The 22,068-nt window shown below is 40.1% G+C and overlaps 1 protein-coding gene across 3 annotated transcripts in view; it reads left to right on the top strand.

The window, feature by feature from the left end:
• LOC137632632 (uncharacterized) overlaps positions 1–15,124 on the top strand; it is a 79,737-nt gene extending 64,613 nt beyond the window's left edge. For all 3 annotated transcript variants that reach the window (XM_068364703.1, XM_068364701.1, XM_068364702.1), the window contains 2 exons: positions 5,423–5,608; positions 12,756–15,124. In XM_068364703.1, coding sequence (XP_068220804.1) covers positions 5,423–5,608; positions 12,756–12,937 — 368 coding nt within the window. In that variant the 3' untranslated portion in view covers positions 12,938–15,124. The remainder of the gene's footprint in view (positions 1–5,422; positions 5,609–12,755) is intronic.
• The last annotated feature ends 6,944 nt before the right edge of the window (positions 15,125–22,068 follow it).

Here is a 22,068-nt window from a genome sequence, read left to right as displayed (position 1 = left end):
ACCAAGATCACCCCTACCATAAGGCGAGAGAGACGATTTTCTCCTCGTCATCCGAAGGCTTTTCGCATAAGAAACCTGAAACAAGGTTTCGAGGCCCTTAAGCGAAAGTCAGTCCTTTCAGGACAGGTCCAGCGTCCTGGTTGTAGCCATTAGGACAGCTCTGACCCTATGCAGTCATCGGAAGACTGCTCGCCGCCTAACAAAAGCGTAACACAGACTCCGAGAGTCTTTTTGTTGGCAAGGTTTTGCGGTCACAGACGTTGCCCTCGTCTCTTACCGCAACCATTTCCGTTGATCCTAAATGGGTTGTACGGCAAGACATGCAGAATAAGCTTGCCTCCCTTATGGAAGACTATTCTGCCGATAAGTCCGTTGAGCCTAGCCGTTTATCTCATCGAGATCCTGGCTTTCAGCCACCCTAACGTTCCTTTGTGCATCCTGTTGACGTTGGCGTAGCTAAGTCACGTCAGTCAGGTTGTTTAGAACCACACTCGATGCGGTCTCGTGTGGATTTTCAGCCACATTTGGACGTTAGGCCACTTGCTGATGCTCCTGTTGACGTTCAGGACGTTCGCTAACAATCGGAGTTGACTTGTTTTGACGCTGAGCGTCAACCTCCGCATTCTAGAGTTGTTTTGACTGCTCAGTCTAGGCGGTCAAAGCAGTCTCGAGTGGACGCTGTGCGTCCTCACGCACCTGTTGTTGTTGACAGTTCACAGACTGTCAAGCAGTTACATGACGTTGCGTCCTGGTCTCTCGCACCTGTTGTTGTTGACAGTTCACAGACTGTCAAGCAGTTACTGGTCCGCTACTAATGCACCAGTGCGTGTGGACTCTGCTTGTAAAGCATTGCCACCACGGTAGGTCTCTCCCTTGCTTGAGACTCAGCCATTATCGGACAAGGTTCCTTTAGATGAGGAAGTTGCTGTTCCCCCTCCTACTGATATTCCCTTGAGGACTCTGTCAGACGGAGAGGAGCCTAAAGCTGCTTAGCCCTCTATGGACTTTAAATAAATCATGCTGATTTTTAAGGATCTTTGTCCGGATCTTTTTGTAACTGCTGCTCCTCGTTCGCCTAAACGTCAGAGCTTACACTAGGCCTAGCTACTTCGAAGCCGTTGTTTTATAAGCTAGTGCTCTCTCGCTCTCCTAGAGAGCTTTACGTTTGCTAGGCGACTGGTTTATCACCAGGAGGAGTTTGGGGGATACAGCCTTTGCTTTCCCTTCTTTTAAACTGGCTTATAGAGCGAGAGTCTGATATGACACGAGAGAAGTTCTCGGCTTGGGAGTTCCTGCCTCTGCCCAGATAGACTTCTCAAACCTCATAGACTCTCCCTGGCGCCTGGCCATGAGACGCTCCAAGATTTTACAGGTCAACTTCACAGCTGTTTTCGAGCCTTTGAAGTTTTGCTGTACAATTATGTCATGCATAAACAAGGCTTTCAGGGATGGCTCCAATGATCTGACAGCCACGTTCTCTGCAGGAACAAGTCCCTCAGGGATGGCTCCATGATTTGGCAGCCATGTTCACTGCAGGAGTACGTAAGAGGCAAGTGCGCTCAATGTGTTCATTGTCAAGACAAACTTCACGATGAAGTCTACCAGGCTGTCTTGACAGCATTTATGGAAGGCGACCGGATGGTCTCTCTCGACCTTCAGGAGGCATACTTCCACATTCCTATACACCTGGATTCCCAACCGTTTCTGAGGTTTGTTTACAGGAATGTGGGGTACCAGTTTCGACCTCCCTGTACTTGGACGACTGGCTTCTCAGAGCATCGTCCAGCCTTCGCTGTCTGCAGGATCTACATTGGACGTTGAGTCTGGCCAGGGAGTTGGGACTTGTGGTCAACCTTAAAGTCCCAGCTGATCCCATCCCAGATTATTCTATTTTTGGGATGGAGATTCGCAGTCAAGCCCTGCTCGAAGTCCAACTAATGCTGAAAAGAAAACGTTTATTCAGTCAGGAGTTGGAACAGTCTCGTAGGGACTCTCTCATCCCTTGAGCAGTTTGTCTCACTAGGGAGACTACCCCTTCTGCCTCTCCGGTTCCATCTAGCCTCTCACTGGAACTAGGACAAGACATTAGAGACGGTATCATTCCCAGTCTCCGAACAAATAAAGGCATGCCTGAAATGGTGGGACAGCAATATCAGTCTGAGAGAGGGACTATCCCTAGCAGTCAAGAACCCAAACCACGTGTTGTCCTCAGACGCGTCGGGTTTGGGTTGGGTGCGACCCTGGACGGTCGGGAATGCGCGGGTCTGTGGACCTCAAGTCAGAAGAGCATGCACATCAACGGCAAGGAGCTATTACCAGTCCACTTGGCCTTGATGATATTAGGAAGCGTCTTCGAAACTAAGTGGTAGAGGTCAACTCAGACAACACCACAACTGGCGTACATCTCCAAGCAAGGAGGCACACACTCCTTCACGCTGCTCGAGATCGCAAGGGACCTTCTCTTATGGTCTAGAATTCGAGGCATCTCCCTGTTGACGAGATTCATCCAGGGGGACTTGAACGTCTTGGCAGACTGTCTCAGTCGGAGGGGTCAGGTGATACCCACGGTATGGACCCTCCACAAGGACGTGGGCAAGAGTCTTTGGGCTTCTTGGGGTCAACCAACCATAGACCTCTTTGCCTCCTCGTTGACCAAAAGGTTACCAATCTTTTGCTCTCCAGTCCTAGATACAGAAGCAATCTGCATAGATACGTTTCTACTGGATTGGTCTTTTATGGACTTATATGCATTCCCACCATTCAAGATAGTCAACAAGGTACTGCAGAAGTTCGCCTCTCACGGAGGGACAAGGTTGACGTTGGTTGCTACCCTCTGGCCCGCGAGAGAGTGGTTCACCGAGGTACTTCAATGGCTGGTAGACTTTCCTAGAAGTCTTCCTCTAAGGGTAGATCTGTTACGTCAGCCCCACGTAAAGAATGTCCATCAAAGCCTCCCCGCTCTTCGTCTGACTTCCTTCACACTATCGAAAGACTCTCAAGAGCTAGAGGTTTTTCGAAGGAGGCAGTCAGTGCGATTGCAAGAGCTAGGAGAGCTTCTACCATTAGAGTATACCAGTCGAAGTGAGAAGTCTTTCGAGACTGGTGCAAGTCAGCATCTGTGTCCTCGTCCAGTACCTCTGTAGCCAAAATCGCAGATTTTCTTTTACATCTGAGAAAGGTTCGCTCCCTTTCAGCTCCCACGATTAAGGGCTACAGGAGCATGTTGGCTTCGGACTTTCGACATAGAGGCTTAGATCTTTCCAACAATAAAGATCTCCAAGATCTCCTTAAGTCTTTCGAGACCTCTAAGGAACGTCGTTTGGCAACTCCTGGATGGAACTTAGACGTGGTCCTAAGGTTCCTCATGTCAGACAGGTTTGAGCCATTACATTCAGCCTCCCTGAAGGATCTCACCCTCAAGACACTTTTCCTAGTGTGCTTGGCTTCGGCTAAAAGGGTCAGTGAACTTCATGCCTTCAGTAAGAACATCGGCTTTTCTACAGAAAAAAGCCACTTGTTCACTTCAACTTGGTTTCCTGGCCAAAAATGAACTGCCTTCTCGTCCTTGGCCTAAATCTTTTGATATTCCTTGCTTATCAGAGATCGTAGGCAACGAACTGGAAAGAGTATTATGTCCTGTTAGAGCTCTTAAGTTCGATTTAGCTCGTACTAAGTCATTACGAGGGAAATCTGAGGCATTATGGTGCTCAGTTAAGAAACCTTCATTGCCTATGTCAAAGAATTCTTTGTCATATTTTATCAGATTTTTTTAATACGAGAAGCTCATTCTCACTTGAATGAGAAAGACCGATGTTTGCTTAAGGTTAAGACGCACGAAGTTAGAGATATAGCAACCTCCGTGGCCTTCAAGCAAAATAAATCTCTGCAAAGTATTATGGACGCAACTTTTTGGAGAAACAAGTCAGTGTTCGCGTCATTTTACTTAAAAGATGTCCAGACTCTTTACGAGGACTGCTACACACTGGGTCCATTCGTTGCAGCAAGTGCAGTAGTGGGTGAGGGTTCTACCACTACACTTCCCTAATTCCAATACCCTTTTAATCTGTCTCTTGAAATGTTTTTAATATTATTTTATGGGTTGTTCGGAAGGCTAAGAAGCCTTTCGCATCCTGATTGATTTGGCGGGTGGTCAAAGTCATTTCTTGAGAGCGCCCAGATTAGGGGTTTGATGAGGTCCTGTTGTATGGGTTGCAGCCCTTGATACTTCAGCTCCTGGGAGTCTGTCAGCATCCTAAGAGGACCGCTGGGCTCCGTGAGGAAGACAGACTTACAAGGCAGAGTAATCGTCTAAGTCAACTTCCTCACCAGGTACCTATTTATTTTGGTTTTGTTATATTGATAACTGCCAAAATAAAAAAACTCTTAGCTTATACGCTGTAAACATAATTAACTCTGGTCTCTACCCACCTCCTTGGGTGTGAATCAGCTATTATATATTCACCGGCTAAGTTAAATATTTAAAAATGATATTTTAATTATAAAATAAATTTTTGAATATACTTACCCGGTGAATATATAAATTAAACGACCCTCCCTTCCTCCCCAATAGAGACGCAGTGGGATGAGAAGAAATTGAAGGTTTTGTTTACATACGAGAGTGGTATCTGGCCGACAGTTGGCGCTGGTGGGCACATCCGCAACCTGCATAGCGATCGCTCGCGAGTTTTTTTTTATGTATGTGTCTGTCGAGCAACAGAGTTGCAGCTATTATATATTCACCGGGTAAGTATATTCAAAAATTTATTTTATAATTAAAATATCATTTTTGAATAATCATGAGTTTTTCTCTTACCAGATTTTTTTCTACTACGTAGTTTGATACCATGGTTGCATTTTTTATGATTATGGTATTTTTCTGAATATGGTTTGATAAAAGCCCTTTTTTGTTAAATTTAGGTATTTCCAATAAATTGCTGTCTGGTCAGCATCAGGTACAGTACCTCTTATCATTTTGATATGACTTTAAGTGCTGTGTTTAAGGTGAGTACTAAATGGTGTATTCAATAGAGGTAATGTTCCAAGTTGATCCTATAAATTAACAAATGTGTAAATATATATTGCATTTACTGTGTAAAACTAGATGTATTGTGAAAAATAGTACTTTTAGTTAGTGTCCTTTATCTTAGAATACCCATAGCTTCATGACTAGTTATTGATATACCTTTCCATTTAGAGGTTTTTATCAGAAGACCTCGATATGTATTTTCTAGTCTCGAATGTGTTTGGTCGGTATCCTTTTAGATTTATTATATTTATGATCTGTGTAAGTGGCTATTTGCTGAGTTACTCTCTATTGGTTTAGCTACATTCATACCAAATGGTTACTTCCTGCTCTCAAAGTAATGTCTCCTTGTCTTTTACATTCAGTTTGCATTAAGACTCACAAAATCCATATTTTCAGCATCTGGTAATCATATGAACTCTATTGAACAAGTTATTTCAAAACGGGCTGAAGTGACTGCTGTGGATTCTCTGTCACTTACAAACTATTTGAATCGTCACTACTATCAAGTATCTGAGCTCTTTCTTTTTGAATCATGGGGACCTCTGCCTCCACACCCAATAATGATCAATGCTAAGGTGTCAGGTAAGTGTCTCTCAGATTATCGTAAGTTTGAAAAATATTTTTTATGAGAAAGAAGAAACAGTGAATATAGGTTAAGAAATTAGCTTAATTTTGCTTACATAAAATTGCAATTTTCAATATTTAACTTAGCCGGTGATTATAATAGCTGCCACTCTGTTGCTCGACAGAAAACTCTAAGGTAAAACTCGCCAGCGATCGCTACACAGGTTGCGGGTGTGCCCAACAGCGCCATCTGTCGTCCAGATACCCAGTACTCAATGTAAACAAAGAACTCAATTTTCTCTCTGTCGAGCTATCGACAAGACGTACTTACTCGCTGTTGCTAAACTGGAGTTTTTTCACAACTAATTGGTGAAGTACTTTATTCTAGTTTTGAGCTTTCGCTATGCAGGTGTTTTATCTTCATCTTAAATCTTGAACTCGTTTTGGATAGATTTAATTATGGTGACAAAGAGAGTATGGGCTTTCTTTCACTTTTATATGGCCGACCCTTCCCTTAGACGGAAGTGTGTTTAGGCTTTTAGTAATTATATCACGTTATAGATTTTCCTCTATATACTGTATTTTATATCTCTCCGCCTTTATTAGGCCTCTTCGATTAACTTTCCATTTATTATAAACATATAAAAATGATTTTAATGTTTTGTTTATATAGACCTTTCCTGAGAGTAGGCGGTCCTAACTTGGAAACCGAAGTTAATCAACGTTGAGCCCTTTATATCGTAATTAGCTTTTAAAGAGCTAAGGATTTAAAACTTTGTAAATGTTTTAAATTCTATTTTAAAGGAACTCTTTATTTGAAAAACCTTTCAGTTTTTTCCTTTAGTCAAATAACATGTTTTTTTGACGAAATATAATTGGGCTCTTCTCTTAGATGCGAAATCAAGAGAGAAAGATAGAGAGAGATAGAGACGGAGGGAGAGAGAGGAGAGAAAACGTTCCGTTCAAGCGGGTAACGTTGTTCTCGAGTTACTCTCGTCCCTAGTCGCTGTACGGGGAGGAAGGATAAAACGTTTTAGTTTTTTATTCTCGTCCCCAGGCTATGTGCGGTGAGAGATTGAAAACGTAGTTATATGAACTAGTGTTTAGTCTCTTTCCCAGCCACTGATTTTTTTTTTATCTTAAAATATGTTTTCTGTTTTTTTGCTGGTATTAATGAGCTTGCATTATACGACTGATTTCGCAATTACTACCTTTTAATGAAGGGTAGAATTGCGTGTTTCAGGTAGAAATCAGTAAAAGTTTCGATTTCAGTGAAATAAGTGCAAAACAGAAAATCGAAGTGATAAAGTGATATGCGCAAAGTGTTACAGTGTTGCGTCCGAGGGTTCGTCTGTTCGTGCCTGTCGTTCACCTAGTCCGGGACCTCTTACATGCTCCCAAGCCCAGGGGAGAAGTAATGTCAAACGACTTATGGGTTCGAGAGGCCTTGACCAACGAACAGACGTTTTCCCTCTATGGTATCGGGTGTATCTTACCAAGATCTCCCCTACCATAAGACGAGAGAGACGTTGTTTCTCCTCGTCATCCGAAGGCTTTTCGCATAAGAAACCTGTCACAAGGTTTCGAAGCCCTTAAGCGAAAGTCAGTCCTTTCAGGACAGGTCCAGCGTTCTGGTTACAACCATTAGGACAGCTCTGACCCTATGCAGTCATCGGATACCTGCTCGCCGCCTAACAAAAGCGTAACACAGACTCCGAGAGTCTTTTTTTGTAGGCAAAGTGTTGCGGTCACAGACGTTACCCTCGTCTCTTACCACAACCATTTCCGTTGATCCTTAATGGGTTGTATGGCAAGACATGCAGTATATGCTTGCCTCCCTTATGGAAGACTATTCTGCCGATTAGTCCGTTGAGTCTAGCCGTTTATCTACATCGATATCCTGGCTTTCAGCCAACCTAACGTTCCTTTGTGCTTACTGTTGACGTTGGCGTAGCTTAGTCACGTCAGTCAGGTTGTTTAGAACCACACTCGATGCGGTCTCGTGTGGTTTTTCAGCCGCATTTGGACGTTAGGCCACTTGCTGATGCTCCTGTTGACGTTCAAGACGTTCAATAACAATCGGAGTTGACTTGTTTTGACGCTGTGCGTCAACCTCCACATTCTAGAGTTGTTTTGACTGCTCAGTCTAGGCAGTCAAAGCAGTCTCGAGTGGACGCTGTGCGTCCTATCGCACCTGTTGTGGTTGACAGTTCAGTTGTTGACAGTTCACAGACTGTCAAGCAGTTACATGACGTTGCGTTCTGGTCCGCTACTAATGCACCAGTGAGTGTGGACTCTGCTTGTAAAGCATTGCCACCACGGTAGATCTCTCCCTTGCTTGAGACTCAGCTTTTATCGGACAAGGTTCCTGTAGATGAGGAAGTTGCTGTTCCCCCTCCTACTGATATTCCCTTGAGGACTCTGTCAGATGGAGAGGAGCCTAAAGCTGCTTAGCCTCCTATGGACTTTAATTAAATCATGATGATTTTTTTTTAAGGATCTTTGTCCGGATCTTTTTGTAACTGCTGCTCCTCTTTCGCCTAAACGTCAGAGCTTACACTAGGCCTAGCTACTTCGAAGCCGTTGTTTTTAAGCTAGTGCTCTCTCGCTCTCCTAGAGAGCTTTACGTTGGCTAGGCGACTGGTTTTTCACCAGGAGGAGTTTGGGGGATACAGCCTTTGCTTTCCCTTCTTTTAAACTGGTTTATAGAGCGAGAGTCTGATATGACACGAGAGAAGTTCTCGGCTTGGGAGTTCATGCCTCTGCCCAGATAGACTTCTCAATTCTCGTAGACTCTCCCTGGCGCCTGGCCAGGAGACGCTCCAAGTTGTTTACAGGTCAACTGCACAGCTGTTTTCGAGCCTTTGAAGTTTTGCTGTACAATTATGTCACGCATAACAAGGCTTTCAGGGATGGTAAACGGTTCCGCCTCAGTCGCTAACCCCGTCTGTTGCCACACCTGCTCCCGTAGACCCTAAATGGGCTTTGCTGCAAGACATGCAGTCCAAGCTTGCGTCCTTGATAGAGGACTTTAATGCGGAGAAGGTTGCTACTGAACCTTCTGGCCAACAACCTTCCAACCGGTCGGTTGTGCGCCCTGTTGACGCTGAGGTAACCTACTCGCGTCTGCCAGTTGAGGTGGTTCCTCCACCGATGCGACCCAGTGTGGGTTGCCAGCCGCACGTTGACGTTAAGCGACGCTCGGAGGTGGTTGTTGACGTTCAGGACGTTCAACAACCAGCAGAGGTGACTTGTTTTGACGCAGTGCGTCAACCTCAGCAACCCGGTAGGGTGTTGACTGCACAACCCAGACGGTCTAGACAGTCTCGGGTTGACGCTGTGCTTCCTCGCGCACCTATGGTTGTTGACAGTTCACAGACTGTGTAGCAGTTCCATGATATTGCGTCCGGCTCCGTCACGCATCCACCAGTGCGACCGGACTCAGCGAGCCAGATGTTGCCCACTCCGTTGCCGTTTCCTCATCAGTTTTCGGATGAGGAACCCTCTGATGAGGACGTTGCTGAACAACAAGACGATCAGCCCCCAGAATAGATCAAGCCCTGCTATCCATCCAGAAGATGCTGAAGAAGGAACGCTGCTCAGTCAGGCTGTGGATGAGTCTGGTAGGGACGCTGTCATCCGCGGAACAATTTGTGTCACTAGGAAGACTACACCTCCGTCCTCTTCAATACCATCTAGCTTTTCACTGGAAAAAGGACAAGACGCTAGAAGCGGTCTCGATCCCGGTTTCCGAAAAGATAAAGTCTTGTCTGACTTGGTGGAAGGACAATATCAACCTAAGAGAGGGTCTTCCCCTGGCTGTTCAGACTCCCAACCACGTTCTCTTCTCGGACGCATCGGACGTGGGCTGGGGCGCGACACTAGACGGTCGGGAATGCTCAGGACTGTGGAACTCGAGTCAGAGGAGCATGCATATCAACTGCAAGGAGCTGTTGGCAGTACATCTGGCCTTGAAAAGCTTCAAGTCTCTCCTTCGAGGCAAAGTGGTGGAAGTTAACTCGGACATCACCACGGCCTTGGCGTACATCTCCAAACAAGGAGGTACCCACTCACTGACATTGTACGAGATCGCAAGGAACCTGCTCACCTGGTCAAAAGGTCTAAACATTTCGCTAGTAACGAGGTTCATCCAAGGCAACTTGAATGTCATGGCAGATTGTCTCAGTCGGAAGGGACAAGTCATTCCAACAGAATGGACCCTCCACAAGGATGTATGCAAGAGACTTTGGGCCACTTGGGGCCAGCCAACCATAGATCTCTTTGCAACCTCGATGACCAAGAGGCTCCCAATATATTGTTCACCAATCCCGGACCCAGCAGCAGTTCATATAGATGCCTTTCTCCTAGATTGGTCACATCTAGATCTATACGCATTCCCACCGTTCAAGATTGTCAACAAGGTACTGCAGAAGTTCGCCTCTCACGAAGGGACAAGGTTGACGCTAGTTGCTCCCCTCTGGCCCGCGAGAGAATAGTTCACCGAGGTACTTCGATGGCTAGTAGACGTTCCCAGAACTCTTCCTCTAAGGGTGGACCTTCTACGTCAGCCACACGTAAAGAAGGTACACCAAAGCCTCCACGCTCTTCGTCTGACTGCCTTCAGACTATCGAAAGACTCTCGAGAGCTAGAGGCTTTTCGAAGGAGGCAGCCAGGGCGATTGCTAGAGCAAGGAGAACATCCACCCTTAGAGTCTACCAATCGAAGTGGGAAGTCTTCCGAAACTGGTGCAAGTCAGTATCTGTATCCTCGACCAGTACCTCTGTAACTCAAATAGCTGACTTCCTCTTATACCTGAGGAAAGAACGATCTCTTTCAGCTCCCACTATCAAGGGTTACAGAAGCATGTTGGCATCAGTCTTCCGTCACAGAGGCTTAGATCTTTCCAACAATAAAGATCTACAGGACCTCCTTAAGTCTTTTGAGACCACGAAGGAGCGTCGTTTGGTTACACCTGGTTGGAATTTAGACGTGGTACTAAGATTCCTTATGTCAGACAGGTTCGAGCCGCTACAATCAGCCTCCCTGAAAGATCTCACCTTAAAGACTCTTTTCCTGGTATGCTTAGCCACAGCTAAAAGAGTCAGTGAGATTCATGCCTTCAGCAAGAACATCGGATTTTCGTCAGAAAAAGCTACATGTTCACTACAACTTGGTTTTCTAGCCAAAAACGAGCTGCCTTCTCGACCTTGGCCGAAATCGTTCGATATTCCAAGCTTATCGAATATGGTTGGCAATGAACTAGAAAGAGTCTTATGCCCTGTGAGAGCTCTTAAGTTCTATTTAAAACGAACTAAACCTTTACGAGGCCTGTCTGAAGCTTTATGGTGTTCAGTTAAGAAACCATCTTTGCCTATGTCAAAGAATGCTTTATCCTATTTTATCAGACTGTTAATACGAGAAGCTCATTCCCATCTGAGTGAGGAAGACCAAGCTTTGCTGAAGGTAAGGACACATGAAGTTAGAGCTGTCGCAACTTCCGTGGCCTTTAAACAAAATAGATCTCTGCGAAGTATAATGGACGCAACCTATTGGAGAAGCAAGTCAGTGTTCGCGTCTTTTTATCTTAAGGATGTCCAGTCTCTTTACGAGAACTGCTACACACTGGGACCATTCGTAGCAGCGAGTGCAGTAGTGGGTGAGGGCTCAACCACTACAATTCCCTAATTCCATAACCTTTTTAATCTTTCTCTTGAAATGTTTTTATTGTTGTTTTTTGGGTTGTCCGGAAGGCTAAGAAGCCTTTCGCATCCTAGTTGATTTGGTGGGTGGTCAAAGTCATTTCTTGAGAGCGCCTAGATTAGAGGTTTTGATGAGGTCCTGTGGTATGGGTTGCAACCCTTGATACTTCAGATCCTAGGGGTCGATCAGCATCCTAAGAGGATCGCGAGGCTCCGTAAGGAAGACGTACTTAAAAAGGCAGAGTAATTGTTCAAGTCGACTTCCTTACCAGGTACCTATTTATTTTGTTTTTGTTATTTTGATAACTTCTAAAATGAAATAAAAAACTCTTAGCTCATAATAATGTAAACATATTTTGCTGGTCTCTACCCACCCCCCTGGGTGTGAATCAGCTATTATAATCACCGGCTAAGTTAAATATTGAAAAATGTTATTTTGATAATAAAATAAATTTTTGAATATACTTACCCGGTGATTATAAATTAAAGGACCCTCCCTTCCTCCCCAATAGAGACGCAGTGGAACGAGGAGAAAATTGAGTTCTTTGTTTACATTGAGTACTGGGTATCTGGACGACAGATGGCGCTGTTGGGCACACCCGCAACCTGTGTAGCGATCGCTGGCGAGTTTTACCTTAGAGTTTTCTGTCGAGCAACAGAGTTGCAGCTATTATAATCACCGGGTAAGTATATTCAAAAATTTATTTTATTATCAAAATAACATTTTTTTTAAAAACTACAGTACATATAAAAAGTTAGTATCATCATATACAGTACCTAAATCTCACACAATATATTGTTTTTAACCAATTATATATCATTATATTTCCCCTATCTTTCCAAAAAGTTCTAATTATGAAGTCAGTCGTAACATAGTCCAGTAGCAAAGTCTAAAATACTGAATGGCAAGTTTATATGGGAAGAACACCAAACTATAGAATCTTCCTGAAAATTTCCAAGTGACATGAACACATTTCATGGATGACAATACAGGGAATGTAAAATGGAAATTTGGGGTTGAGTCATGCCCAGTGCCATGGAAATGATCTGATTGGCAAACAAGTTGACACACACTATCAAGTTATTTTAGTTGTGAGACCTGACAATGGACTTCACTGATTACTTTCTTGTTGCACGAGCTGATTATCTACTACTTCTAAGTGTTGAGTGTTGTGGAAAAACTAATAACACATCAAAGACTGTAAAATTAAGAGCATGTAGTGAAACCTTTTTTTTTTTTTTTTTTTTTTTTTACTTACTTACTTACTTACTTACTAGGGTTCTGGTCATGCACAGTACATTTAAATAGCCTGAAGGTGAACTTTTGTGTCTCGTAAACTTATAATAATTATTAATGTACTATTTATTAGTGAGGGAATAAGTTTAAACATTAAAGGTTTCACTTAGAAAGAATTTGTAATATTGGAGGAATGGCATACAATATGAACTGCTTCCTAATTTTCAGATGAGATGAAGGCCAAAATTGAGAGTGCTTTTCTAGATATTCACAACACACCCCACTGGAAAGAAAAACTGGCCAACTTTGGTGTCTCTTGCTTCCGTCCAACGTCGACAGATAATTATTTGGACACAATGGATTTACTGGATTCTACGAAGTCTCTTACTATAGAGGAAACATATTACTAAGAATTGCTCAAATGTTGATACACCCCTGTATAAGAAGCTAAATTAATTTCTTAAATTTTATAGGTAAGTTTTATTTTACAGTACAGTACTATTGTATGCTGTAGTACGTTGTAATGTATTGAAAATTTATTTGTTATTTTGTTCAGAACTCTTGATAAACTGATAAAAAACTATTTGTAAGAATTTTGTAGTGATGTCTGGTATCTTGATTTATAGATGTACTCTTGTATATACGTAGTAGGTTTTATGACTGTTCTCGTTTCTTTTTTTTATTAAGTTGATTTCACATAACCAAAATTAATGTGATATGTTAAATACTCTTTAGCAAATTGTCATGTATTGAATATTTTGAATATTTTAATACATAATTTATTTAAGAATATTAAGAACATTAGTTAAATGTTCTGAATCTAATATAATTTCAATAGCACAATTTATTTTGCCAGATGTTGAGTTTTGATATTGGCAATCATATTTTTTATTGGCATCAATTATATGTCAGCATGTGGGGGAAGCAATTCTATCTAGATGGTCATCAGTTTTTTCTTTACAATATCACTGTAGATCTGAAACATTACTGGTATGATACCGGAGTTCTTAAGTGACGAAAACAATTTTTTTTTTCTTTTAATAGTGCCTTATTACCATATTAATCCTAGTTCACGTATTAAAAGCATATGATAACCCTGTTAGTTATGTGCAACAAAGAAGGGAATAATTAAACAGTCAGTATAGGAATGAAACTATATTTAATGGAGTGGATTTTGGAGACAAACTTTACCACAGAAAACTTTTGATTTTTGTAACTCGGTGGCCCATTTTGTATTCATGTTACCAGTCACTCGTTTGGTGGAAAGTTGTTAATTCATATTGTGAAACTAGGTTGGTTATCTTTACTAAATGGTGATAAAATGGACCAAATATTCACTAAAGGTTTTTGACAGAGTACATTTAATAGAACAGCAGCTTCTTGCAAAAGATAAAAGGATTAGCGGAATTTAGATGCTGGAATTTAGAGTAGAGGACACATTGGGATTTTTTTCAACATTAAGCAGGGTTAGAATTACCGGCTAAAGTTCTGGAGATCGATGCAGTCAGGCCCCACTCTTCACGAGGGTTAGGTAACAGAGACGGGCACGAAAAATGCGCATTCGCATATCTTTGGTGCCCTAAGGTGGGATAACTCGCCTAATAACTCACTGCCCATTGCCTACGCTCGGATAATTAACACTAAGTACTGCCTAGTATTGTTTGTACTTTGTTTCTATCAGTATAAATAGTTTGTAATTAAATCAGTAAGTGTACAGTACGTGTGCACATGGACACACTACGTACTGGATACGGTAAGACTACAGTACAGTAAATAGTCGTGCTGACCGAAATAATGATTTTACTGAGTAGTCATCATACATTTATAAAAAACACTGTTGTTCCTATTTTGTAATACTGTACCATATAACGTTAGCTGATACTGTAGTGTATATTATTGTAATATATAAACAGTAATATCACTACAGTACAGCTTAACTGAACTGTAAGTGTTCTATATTTTCGTTCAGATGACTTGACTACTTTGACAACTCTTCGCATACATAGCATATATTTATATACTGTACAGTATTGTAGAGCACAGTATGTAGTTAATAAACACTCTGTAGTGTAATGCTGTTCTGTACAATATGTATAGAATTTAAGATTAACTAAGTGTACATATTTTATACGACGACCACTAACCCTATTTGTACGAAGTTCTACACAGTGACTTGAAGCATGGTGCAATTCCAGATGCATTGACTTTTGCGCAATACGGTCCGCTAATAATATTTATCCCTTCTTGTACTTCAGTGTGTTAGAAAATATTAAGATAATGTCATAAGTATGATTAGTAACGTAATCATTGCGTAAACGCATACACCACAATAACAACTAAAAAAAAACTTGTTATGAACAACTAAATCAGATATCAGCTGTTATGATTTTTTATTTCAATCATTGTACGATAGTCAGCAAAGTAGCATAAGACTGACATTTTTACATTATACCCTTATTCGTTATAGAGAAAAGATCCTCAAGAAAACATACTGCCATATATTAACTAATAAGCTATAAATGAAGGCGAGAAAACAAACAATGTTCATAGCCGCTATTCTGTTTGGAATCAGGGAAAGCTATGTCCGAAACTGGAGGGGGAAAAAAAAAAGTTAGTGGGAACCTATGGATGTGCAAATCGTGTACATCCAAATGCCAAATTTAGAAAATAACAACAAAGTGTCTGAAAAGAGAGAATATAGTTTTGTTATAACACGATATAAATAATTTCCTAAACTTTATAATCAAGCCCCACAGAGCTAAAAACTAAATTATTGTGCATCGGCAACATGAGTTTTGTAGTTTATGCGTTTCAACTCAACAGTAAATAAAGGTATGGTAATTTTTTTTTTTTTTTTTTTTTTTTTTTTTTTTTTTTTTTTTTTTTTTTTTTTTTACTAAAATGTGAATATTACAGTTCATGCATTATTATTGGATACAGTTAAGTAAATACAAGTTCAGTCAAAATCTGGTTTATTTGAAATATAGCTTTCATTTTTTACCACAGTAAATTCATATACAGTTTGAATAACGACGAGCGAAGGCTTTGAGGGCAAGTCAGTGAAAGCTGGTACAAGCTGGGTGGAGAAAGAGAGGGAACTGACGCAAAGCAAGCCCAGTGCAGAGGAGCTCGGGCCATTTGAAATCATCGCGTCGCAAGTTTTTTATCGTGAATATTTGATTTTTTATTTAATAGTATTGCGGTTCTCTGTGTCGCGTATACCTGTAAGTGAAATCGCACAGTATAAACTCTCGTAAAGCGCGGGCTGACTGTAGAAACTGTTAGCGTAGTTCTCCAAGCTAAGTGAGACAAGAGGGTAATAACTAGAAAACTAATTGGGAGAAAAAAAAGATAATGTAATACCATTATCAAAAGTTATTTTGTATCGGCTCTTCTCTTTACCTGGATTAAATGGGAAATGAGGTTTATCAGTTGTTTTGTATCCCATATTTGGACTTCTTAAAACCCCATTTAGGTGTAGGTCATTTTCCATTTCCCTTTACAGTTTTCTTGACCATCCTACAGGTCTTTCGCCTGCTGCTTCCATATCTACTGCCTTGCTGACCAACTGTAATTTATTGTAATGATTTATGCTCACAATTATTAGATTTTATATATGGGAAATACAGAGACAAGTAGATAGTGGCTAAGTCTACATAATGTGAAGATGTTTAGGAGTCAAATACCAGAAGTACTGTATATGGCCTTTCTTGATTGTCACCCCTCAAAATACTGACTTACTTTGATTTTAGGATGGCATGAAAAATTAAAGTTTGAGGTAGATAGAAAAATTTTGGTTTTTCAAGACATCATCTTTGATAGCTGCAAGTTATCCAATATTTTTAAGTAAATTGTGTGCTTGTCTTATATTTTATTCAAGGTAACTAAAAATCGGTTATCTTAAAAAGATCAAGTGAAACAAGAAAGCCAATCTGTTTCTCCTACTCTACCCAGAGTAAGTAGATGGAACTTAAGCATGTTACTCTCACTCTACTCCCTCTCAGGAGAGATTCTGATAGTACTCACAAGGGAAGCAACCATAACCCTTAACATTAGAGCAATGAACTTGCTTCGGAAAGTCTGTATGTACTATACAAAGAAGAGCTTACTTGGTGAGTAGGAGGTAATTTTTATTATTCTGTGCGTATGGTAATGAAGGTGAGCCTCTCTGCCAAGAGGTTACAAAGTTTGCAGTGCCTTTGAACTTTTAGAAAATCAAGTTAAATTGTATAATAGTTAGATTAAATAAAAGGAAGTTTTTTTACTGCTAGTCTTATGTACAGTATATGAATGAAGCAACAAAGGAGATTGTGGCAGTTCCTCATGATGTCAAAGGAGGAAAGGTCCATGGCATCTCTCTCTCTCTCTCTCTCTCTCTCTCTCTCTCTCTCTCTCTCTCTCTCTCTCTCTCTCTCTCTCTCTCTCTCTCTCTCTCTTTTTTATAATAGAAAATGTACATTTCTTCAGCGTTCAGACAGTTCAGTATGGAACTAACATGCTCATATTCCTGAACTGACTGTACATTTCCTCAAAAATTTAATTTTTTATAACTTTTTGAGTCTTAAGATTAGCTTTACATGCTTATGAGACATTTTAGCTAGTTCTATAGAAATGGTGAAACTCAACCCAGCAAGGTGCAGATCTCAATAGAGAATTCACAGTCCTTGCGATTGAAGAGCCTAATTTGAATAGCTTTGTTTTCCGTAGAAGTTTCCTCCAAACTTCATATTCCATCAGTAAGTAAGGGTTTCCTGTTCCCCAAAAAGGATTAAGTGAATTTTCTTAAATTGATGGTATAATGGGAGGGAAAATATCGGCATGCGTATGCCACCCTCAGCCCCCTTAAGTTTTAGCACAAGCTGAATCTGTACTTCATGTTCATAGGGATCGTAGTTACACCCAATTTTTCTGTATTGTGGCCTAGTTTCTCACCATGTAAACAAGTCACTGGATCCGTAAGAAATTTGTAATTTATAAACTTTACAGAAGGACTTTTAGCGCATTGAACATCCCTGAAGCATCATTGTGTGGTCAGAGGATTTGGTCCAACAACTTGATTGAAGATTATAACATGCCAGATGAATAATTTAATTTTGAAATATATAGTTGTGAATATATAGGGCCAGGATCACAAAATGTTGGTTTCTTCATTCCTATATAAAGATAATCATGCTAGGCCAGGGACCAATATAGTTTTGTAATGCAAGCTTTTATGTGCGGAGTTACATAGTCAGGGTCTCTTTATTTAGCTTTAATTAGAAGAATTTTAATGGCACTGATCTGTGTCCTTCAGGCCAACAAACACTTTGGTAAATACTTGTTTGGCCAAGGCCCTTTTACCTTTTTGTGAAAAAAAACCTACCAGTCTCATTCAGAAAATGACCATAGCATAGCAGCTGTTATAACCCTGGTTTCTATAAACCACTGTCATTCAACCTGTTACCTTTTTCTGGAAAGAATCAGTATTCCAGTCTAAGTAATTGCTGGTTGTGTGTTGTCTTTGAACTAAATATATTTATTATATAAAATGTGCCCCTTATGATTGACCTGAACTTTACTTCTTTTTGAGGGGTTGGGTGAGCAAACCATGACACAACCTGGTTCAAAAGAAAAGAAGAGGCTTAACAATTATTAGTAAGATTACCCAGAATTGTTGGGATTGTAAAGTGTCCTGTTTGCGAGAAGATACAACATCCTAGAAGAACTAATAACAGGTTTATTGAAAGATCAGAGCCTAAAACTCCTTGGATAGTATTTTGGAGGTTCATGACATGCACGCTTATGTTTACAAAATGGGCTAAACTGCGTTTAGCTTAAAAGACATCTTAAAGGCTTATGATATATCGGAACAATGACTAAGCTTCATGTGGAGCTGTACATTCAGATTAGCCACATAAAATAGTTAAAATGTATCTGTTAGTCAGTCAAGCGTGATTGATTTGTAGATTAATTAAATTGATTGACATGTTCATAATGTCATGATTATATCATCATCATCACCATCTCCTACGCCTATTGACACAGACTTGAATTTTCATGTATGTTTACTCTTTTGAAATATGTTTTCTATTTTGTAATATTTGCATGATTTCGTTTCAAGTTGGAAATTGCTTATTGGAATCCTCTTTAGGAAGTGTTAAGAAATTTTCATGTTGTGTATAGAGTCAACTTGCAAAGGTTTTTGCAAAAGTCATAAATTTCTTTGGTTCATCTCCCCTTTTGAAAAAAAAGATGTTAATACACTAAAGTACTGTGTGCAGTACCATAAGATCATTACCATCTTTCATAAGCTAAAAGTAATTATTGTTATATGACGAGATATACAATAAATCATTTCCAGAATGTTTAAGCTACAGACCTTTACCCAGTATATTATAAATAACATATAAGTGATATACTGTACAGCTGTTGTAAAATGTAAAGTACTGCTCTGTTTACTGAAGATGTGTGTAAGAAAGTATGCGACTACCAACACATGTTCTCTTATTCAAGACTTCCAATGAATAAAATCAACATAAAGCTAGTTCTCTCTCTCTCTCTCTCTCTCTCTCTCTCTCTCTCTCTCTCTCTCTCTCTCTCTCTCTCTCATATGGTCAAGCTAGAATATGTCTGTCGTTAATTTCAGTGCTGAATCAGTAAGGTAATTGGATGTATAACACAGGGGAAAAACTATTATATCACTAACTTGAATTATCCAACAGGATATCAGGGGAATTTATAGTTTTTATAGTTTATACTGTATATGAAAGATATATTTTAATGTTGTTACTGTTCTAAAAATATTTTATTTTAATTGTTCATTACTTTTCTTGTAGTTTATATATTTCCTTGTTTCCTGTCCTCACTGGGCCATTATTCCCTGTTAGAGCCCTTGGGTTTGTAGCATCCTGCTTTTCCAGCTAGGGTTGTAACTTAGTTAGTAATAAGGATAATATCAGTGTCAAGAGAACCAGCATCTACTTCCATGCTCAAAAGGGTAGAATCTGAGAAGGTTGACGCCTGTGAGATCTCAGAGGAAGGTAAAGGTTGAAGGTCCTTAATCCTTGATATTTGAGGCCTCACATTTTCATAATTATTTTATGCTTAGAAAACTTATCATTTGAAGAAGTTTCTTTTTCTTTTTTGAATAATGAAATAAGTATTGCAATTAAGACCATTAAGCCTTCTCCACTAACTTCCATTGTAATATTCAAGACATTCTCAACCTCAGTGTCAATGTGCTTTGAATATCATGTATTCCAAGGCACCCCTTGTATCTCCAGTAAGTATAATTTCCTCTTTAGTTATGAAGTTCTTCCATCAGTCTCTGCAGTTAAGATCCACGTCAGGGGCAACGCAGTACCTCCATAAGGTATTATGTACAGTAACTATGTTGCCTTTGTTCACTTTTGACTCCCTGATCAAGTGGCTGCAGCAGTTAAATAATTTTAGGATAAATAAATGTAATTTCCACATCTCTATTGATGGTTTTGACTGATTAAGAATGGCTGGGAGCTTTACATGTTAAGAGAATTTAACCTAATACTGTAGTAGGCCATCATAGTTGATGATGACTTTTTAAAGTACAAGAGGATGAATGTAATATTATACGTTCCTAAACTTAGTGTTAATGCTCCCATGGTTTATGTGCATTACTATAGCTCATCAGACCAATCCTAGACTTACATACCTTGCCATGTATTGAACATGTCTGATGGGAATTTGGGGTCATGGCAACATATTTTGACATTTTTCTCTACCCTTTTTATAGTGAGATGTGTTGGAATGATCACATATATTTGTAATATATTTATATGCTGCTAGATGGCACAACTGTGTAGCCATTTTGGCGTGGTACCTTTTTACTTTGGTGACGTAATAAAAGACCACTTGAAAAGTTTGATCAAGACAAGAAATGTCGTTTCATTTTCTCTTGATTATGGAGGGGAATTTAAAAGATATATTGTCTCATATATTGTCTCCACTCTAGGGTAGTGACTCCAGGTCATGCAATCACTAGTAAGAGCTTCCAGCTTAGTTGATGGAATTTTGCATTTCTTTAAGGTTGGCATGAATTTGTCTTTCTCTTCTTAAGGCCACCAAGACTTTGGTGGTACTTTTTAGTTGTCCATATATAGTGTTTTTGGATGCGTTCTTCAGGAATACGGATTACATGATAAAGGTTGGTGTTAGGTGAGCATGGTGTCTAGGCTTTTGCTTCCTGTATGAGGATGATTGCTTGGAAGCAGTTTCTTCAAAACCTGAGGAATGGAACACTTATGTACTATAGTTATTAAAGAAACATGGCCATCAACCAAGCTGGCAATTTTTGTTTTGTATTCTTCAGAGCATTTTTTTTTATCGGTAGACAAATCCTTTCTTTATCATTTGACCAGACATGTAGCCATGCAGTGCTAAAAGAAGTGATCTTTCAACACCTTTGAACTCAGGTCTTGCTTTGTGCTTGTATAGATGCATGCGCAGTTGACCTTCTTCCACAACGAGCACATTAATTCACAACTGAAGAAGTACGCTGGGTTACAGTTTAATATTCTTGAGATTATATCAGTTAATTGAGCTAGCCCAACATTCCTTAGACCTCAATCTGGTTATGTTCACTACTCTCGGTTACAGCATCAAATAGTGCAACAAGACTAAGCATTTTCTCAATTAAAATTCCACAATTAACTAGTGTATATAGTGAGAAATATATACTATCAACACACTTGCTGCTTTTTCAGCCTTTGCTGCCTCTCTATCTCAAATTTGGGAAACCATCTTTGTATATATAAAATCAATTCTTACAGTTTCAAGAGTGAATTCAATTTTATTTAGTATCTGTGCCATTTTAACAACTCAAAGACTAAGTTTAACTTAACTCCTGTCCTTGCTTCCTTTCTTTAATCTTTCTGTCCAACCTTTTTAAACTTCTAACTATAGTATAAATGGCCTCATTACTCCCAGCGCTGAACTCTTGAGTTATAAGCCCGATTTCAATGTTAACATTAATCTTTTCCCTTTTATCTTTTTATTTGTGATTTTTGGGGCTTCAGTTTTTCTTAACCGCTTCTTGATAGGCTTTTATGGATAGGTGAAAGACTTGATCACAGAGAGTATGTGTGGCACCATCGCAGCACCTTCCATGGCAGTAGACTCAAGAGGCCGAGAACGAGCTGCCCTTGTACTCGAGTCTGTCCTCAGTGGTGTCTGCCATCAATGCTGGTGTTGGTGCATTTATCAGAAGAGTTAATGGCAGGGCTTTCAGTAAATAAAATCTTTGCTGGTGTGACACTACCTACATGAGGGAAACAAAGAATGATGTGGTGGCATACTACCCAATCCTATTCACAAGGGCACACCAGAAGGAACACTGTGCTTCATTGTATCCATACTCAAGATCTCACTTGTGTGTATTGTAGGGGATACTCGATTCATAGCAAATTTAATCTATTTTCATGAGTCTTACTTTTGAATAGCATACGTAACCTAAGCCGAATGTGTTTCCCTGGTGTTGTGCATGTTCGTCATATATAAAAGACCTCGTATACAGTTATGTTTGAAA

Source organism: Palaemon carinicauda, chromosome 41, assembly GCF_036898095.1.
Source record: "Palaemon carinicauda isolate YSFRI2023 chromosome 41, ASM3689809v2, whole genome shotgun sequence".
NCBI classification, from domain to species: domain Eukaryota; kingdom Metazoa; phylum Arthropoda; class Malacostraca; order Decapoda; family Palaemonidae; genus Palaemon; species Palaemon carinicauda.
This window is presented reverse-complemented; position numbering and strand designations above follow the sequence as displayed.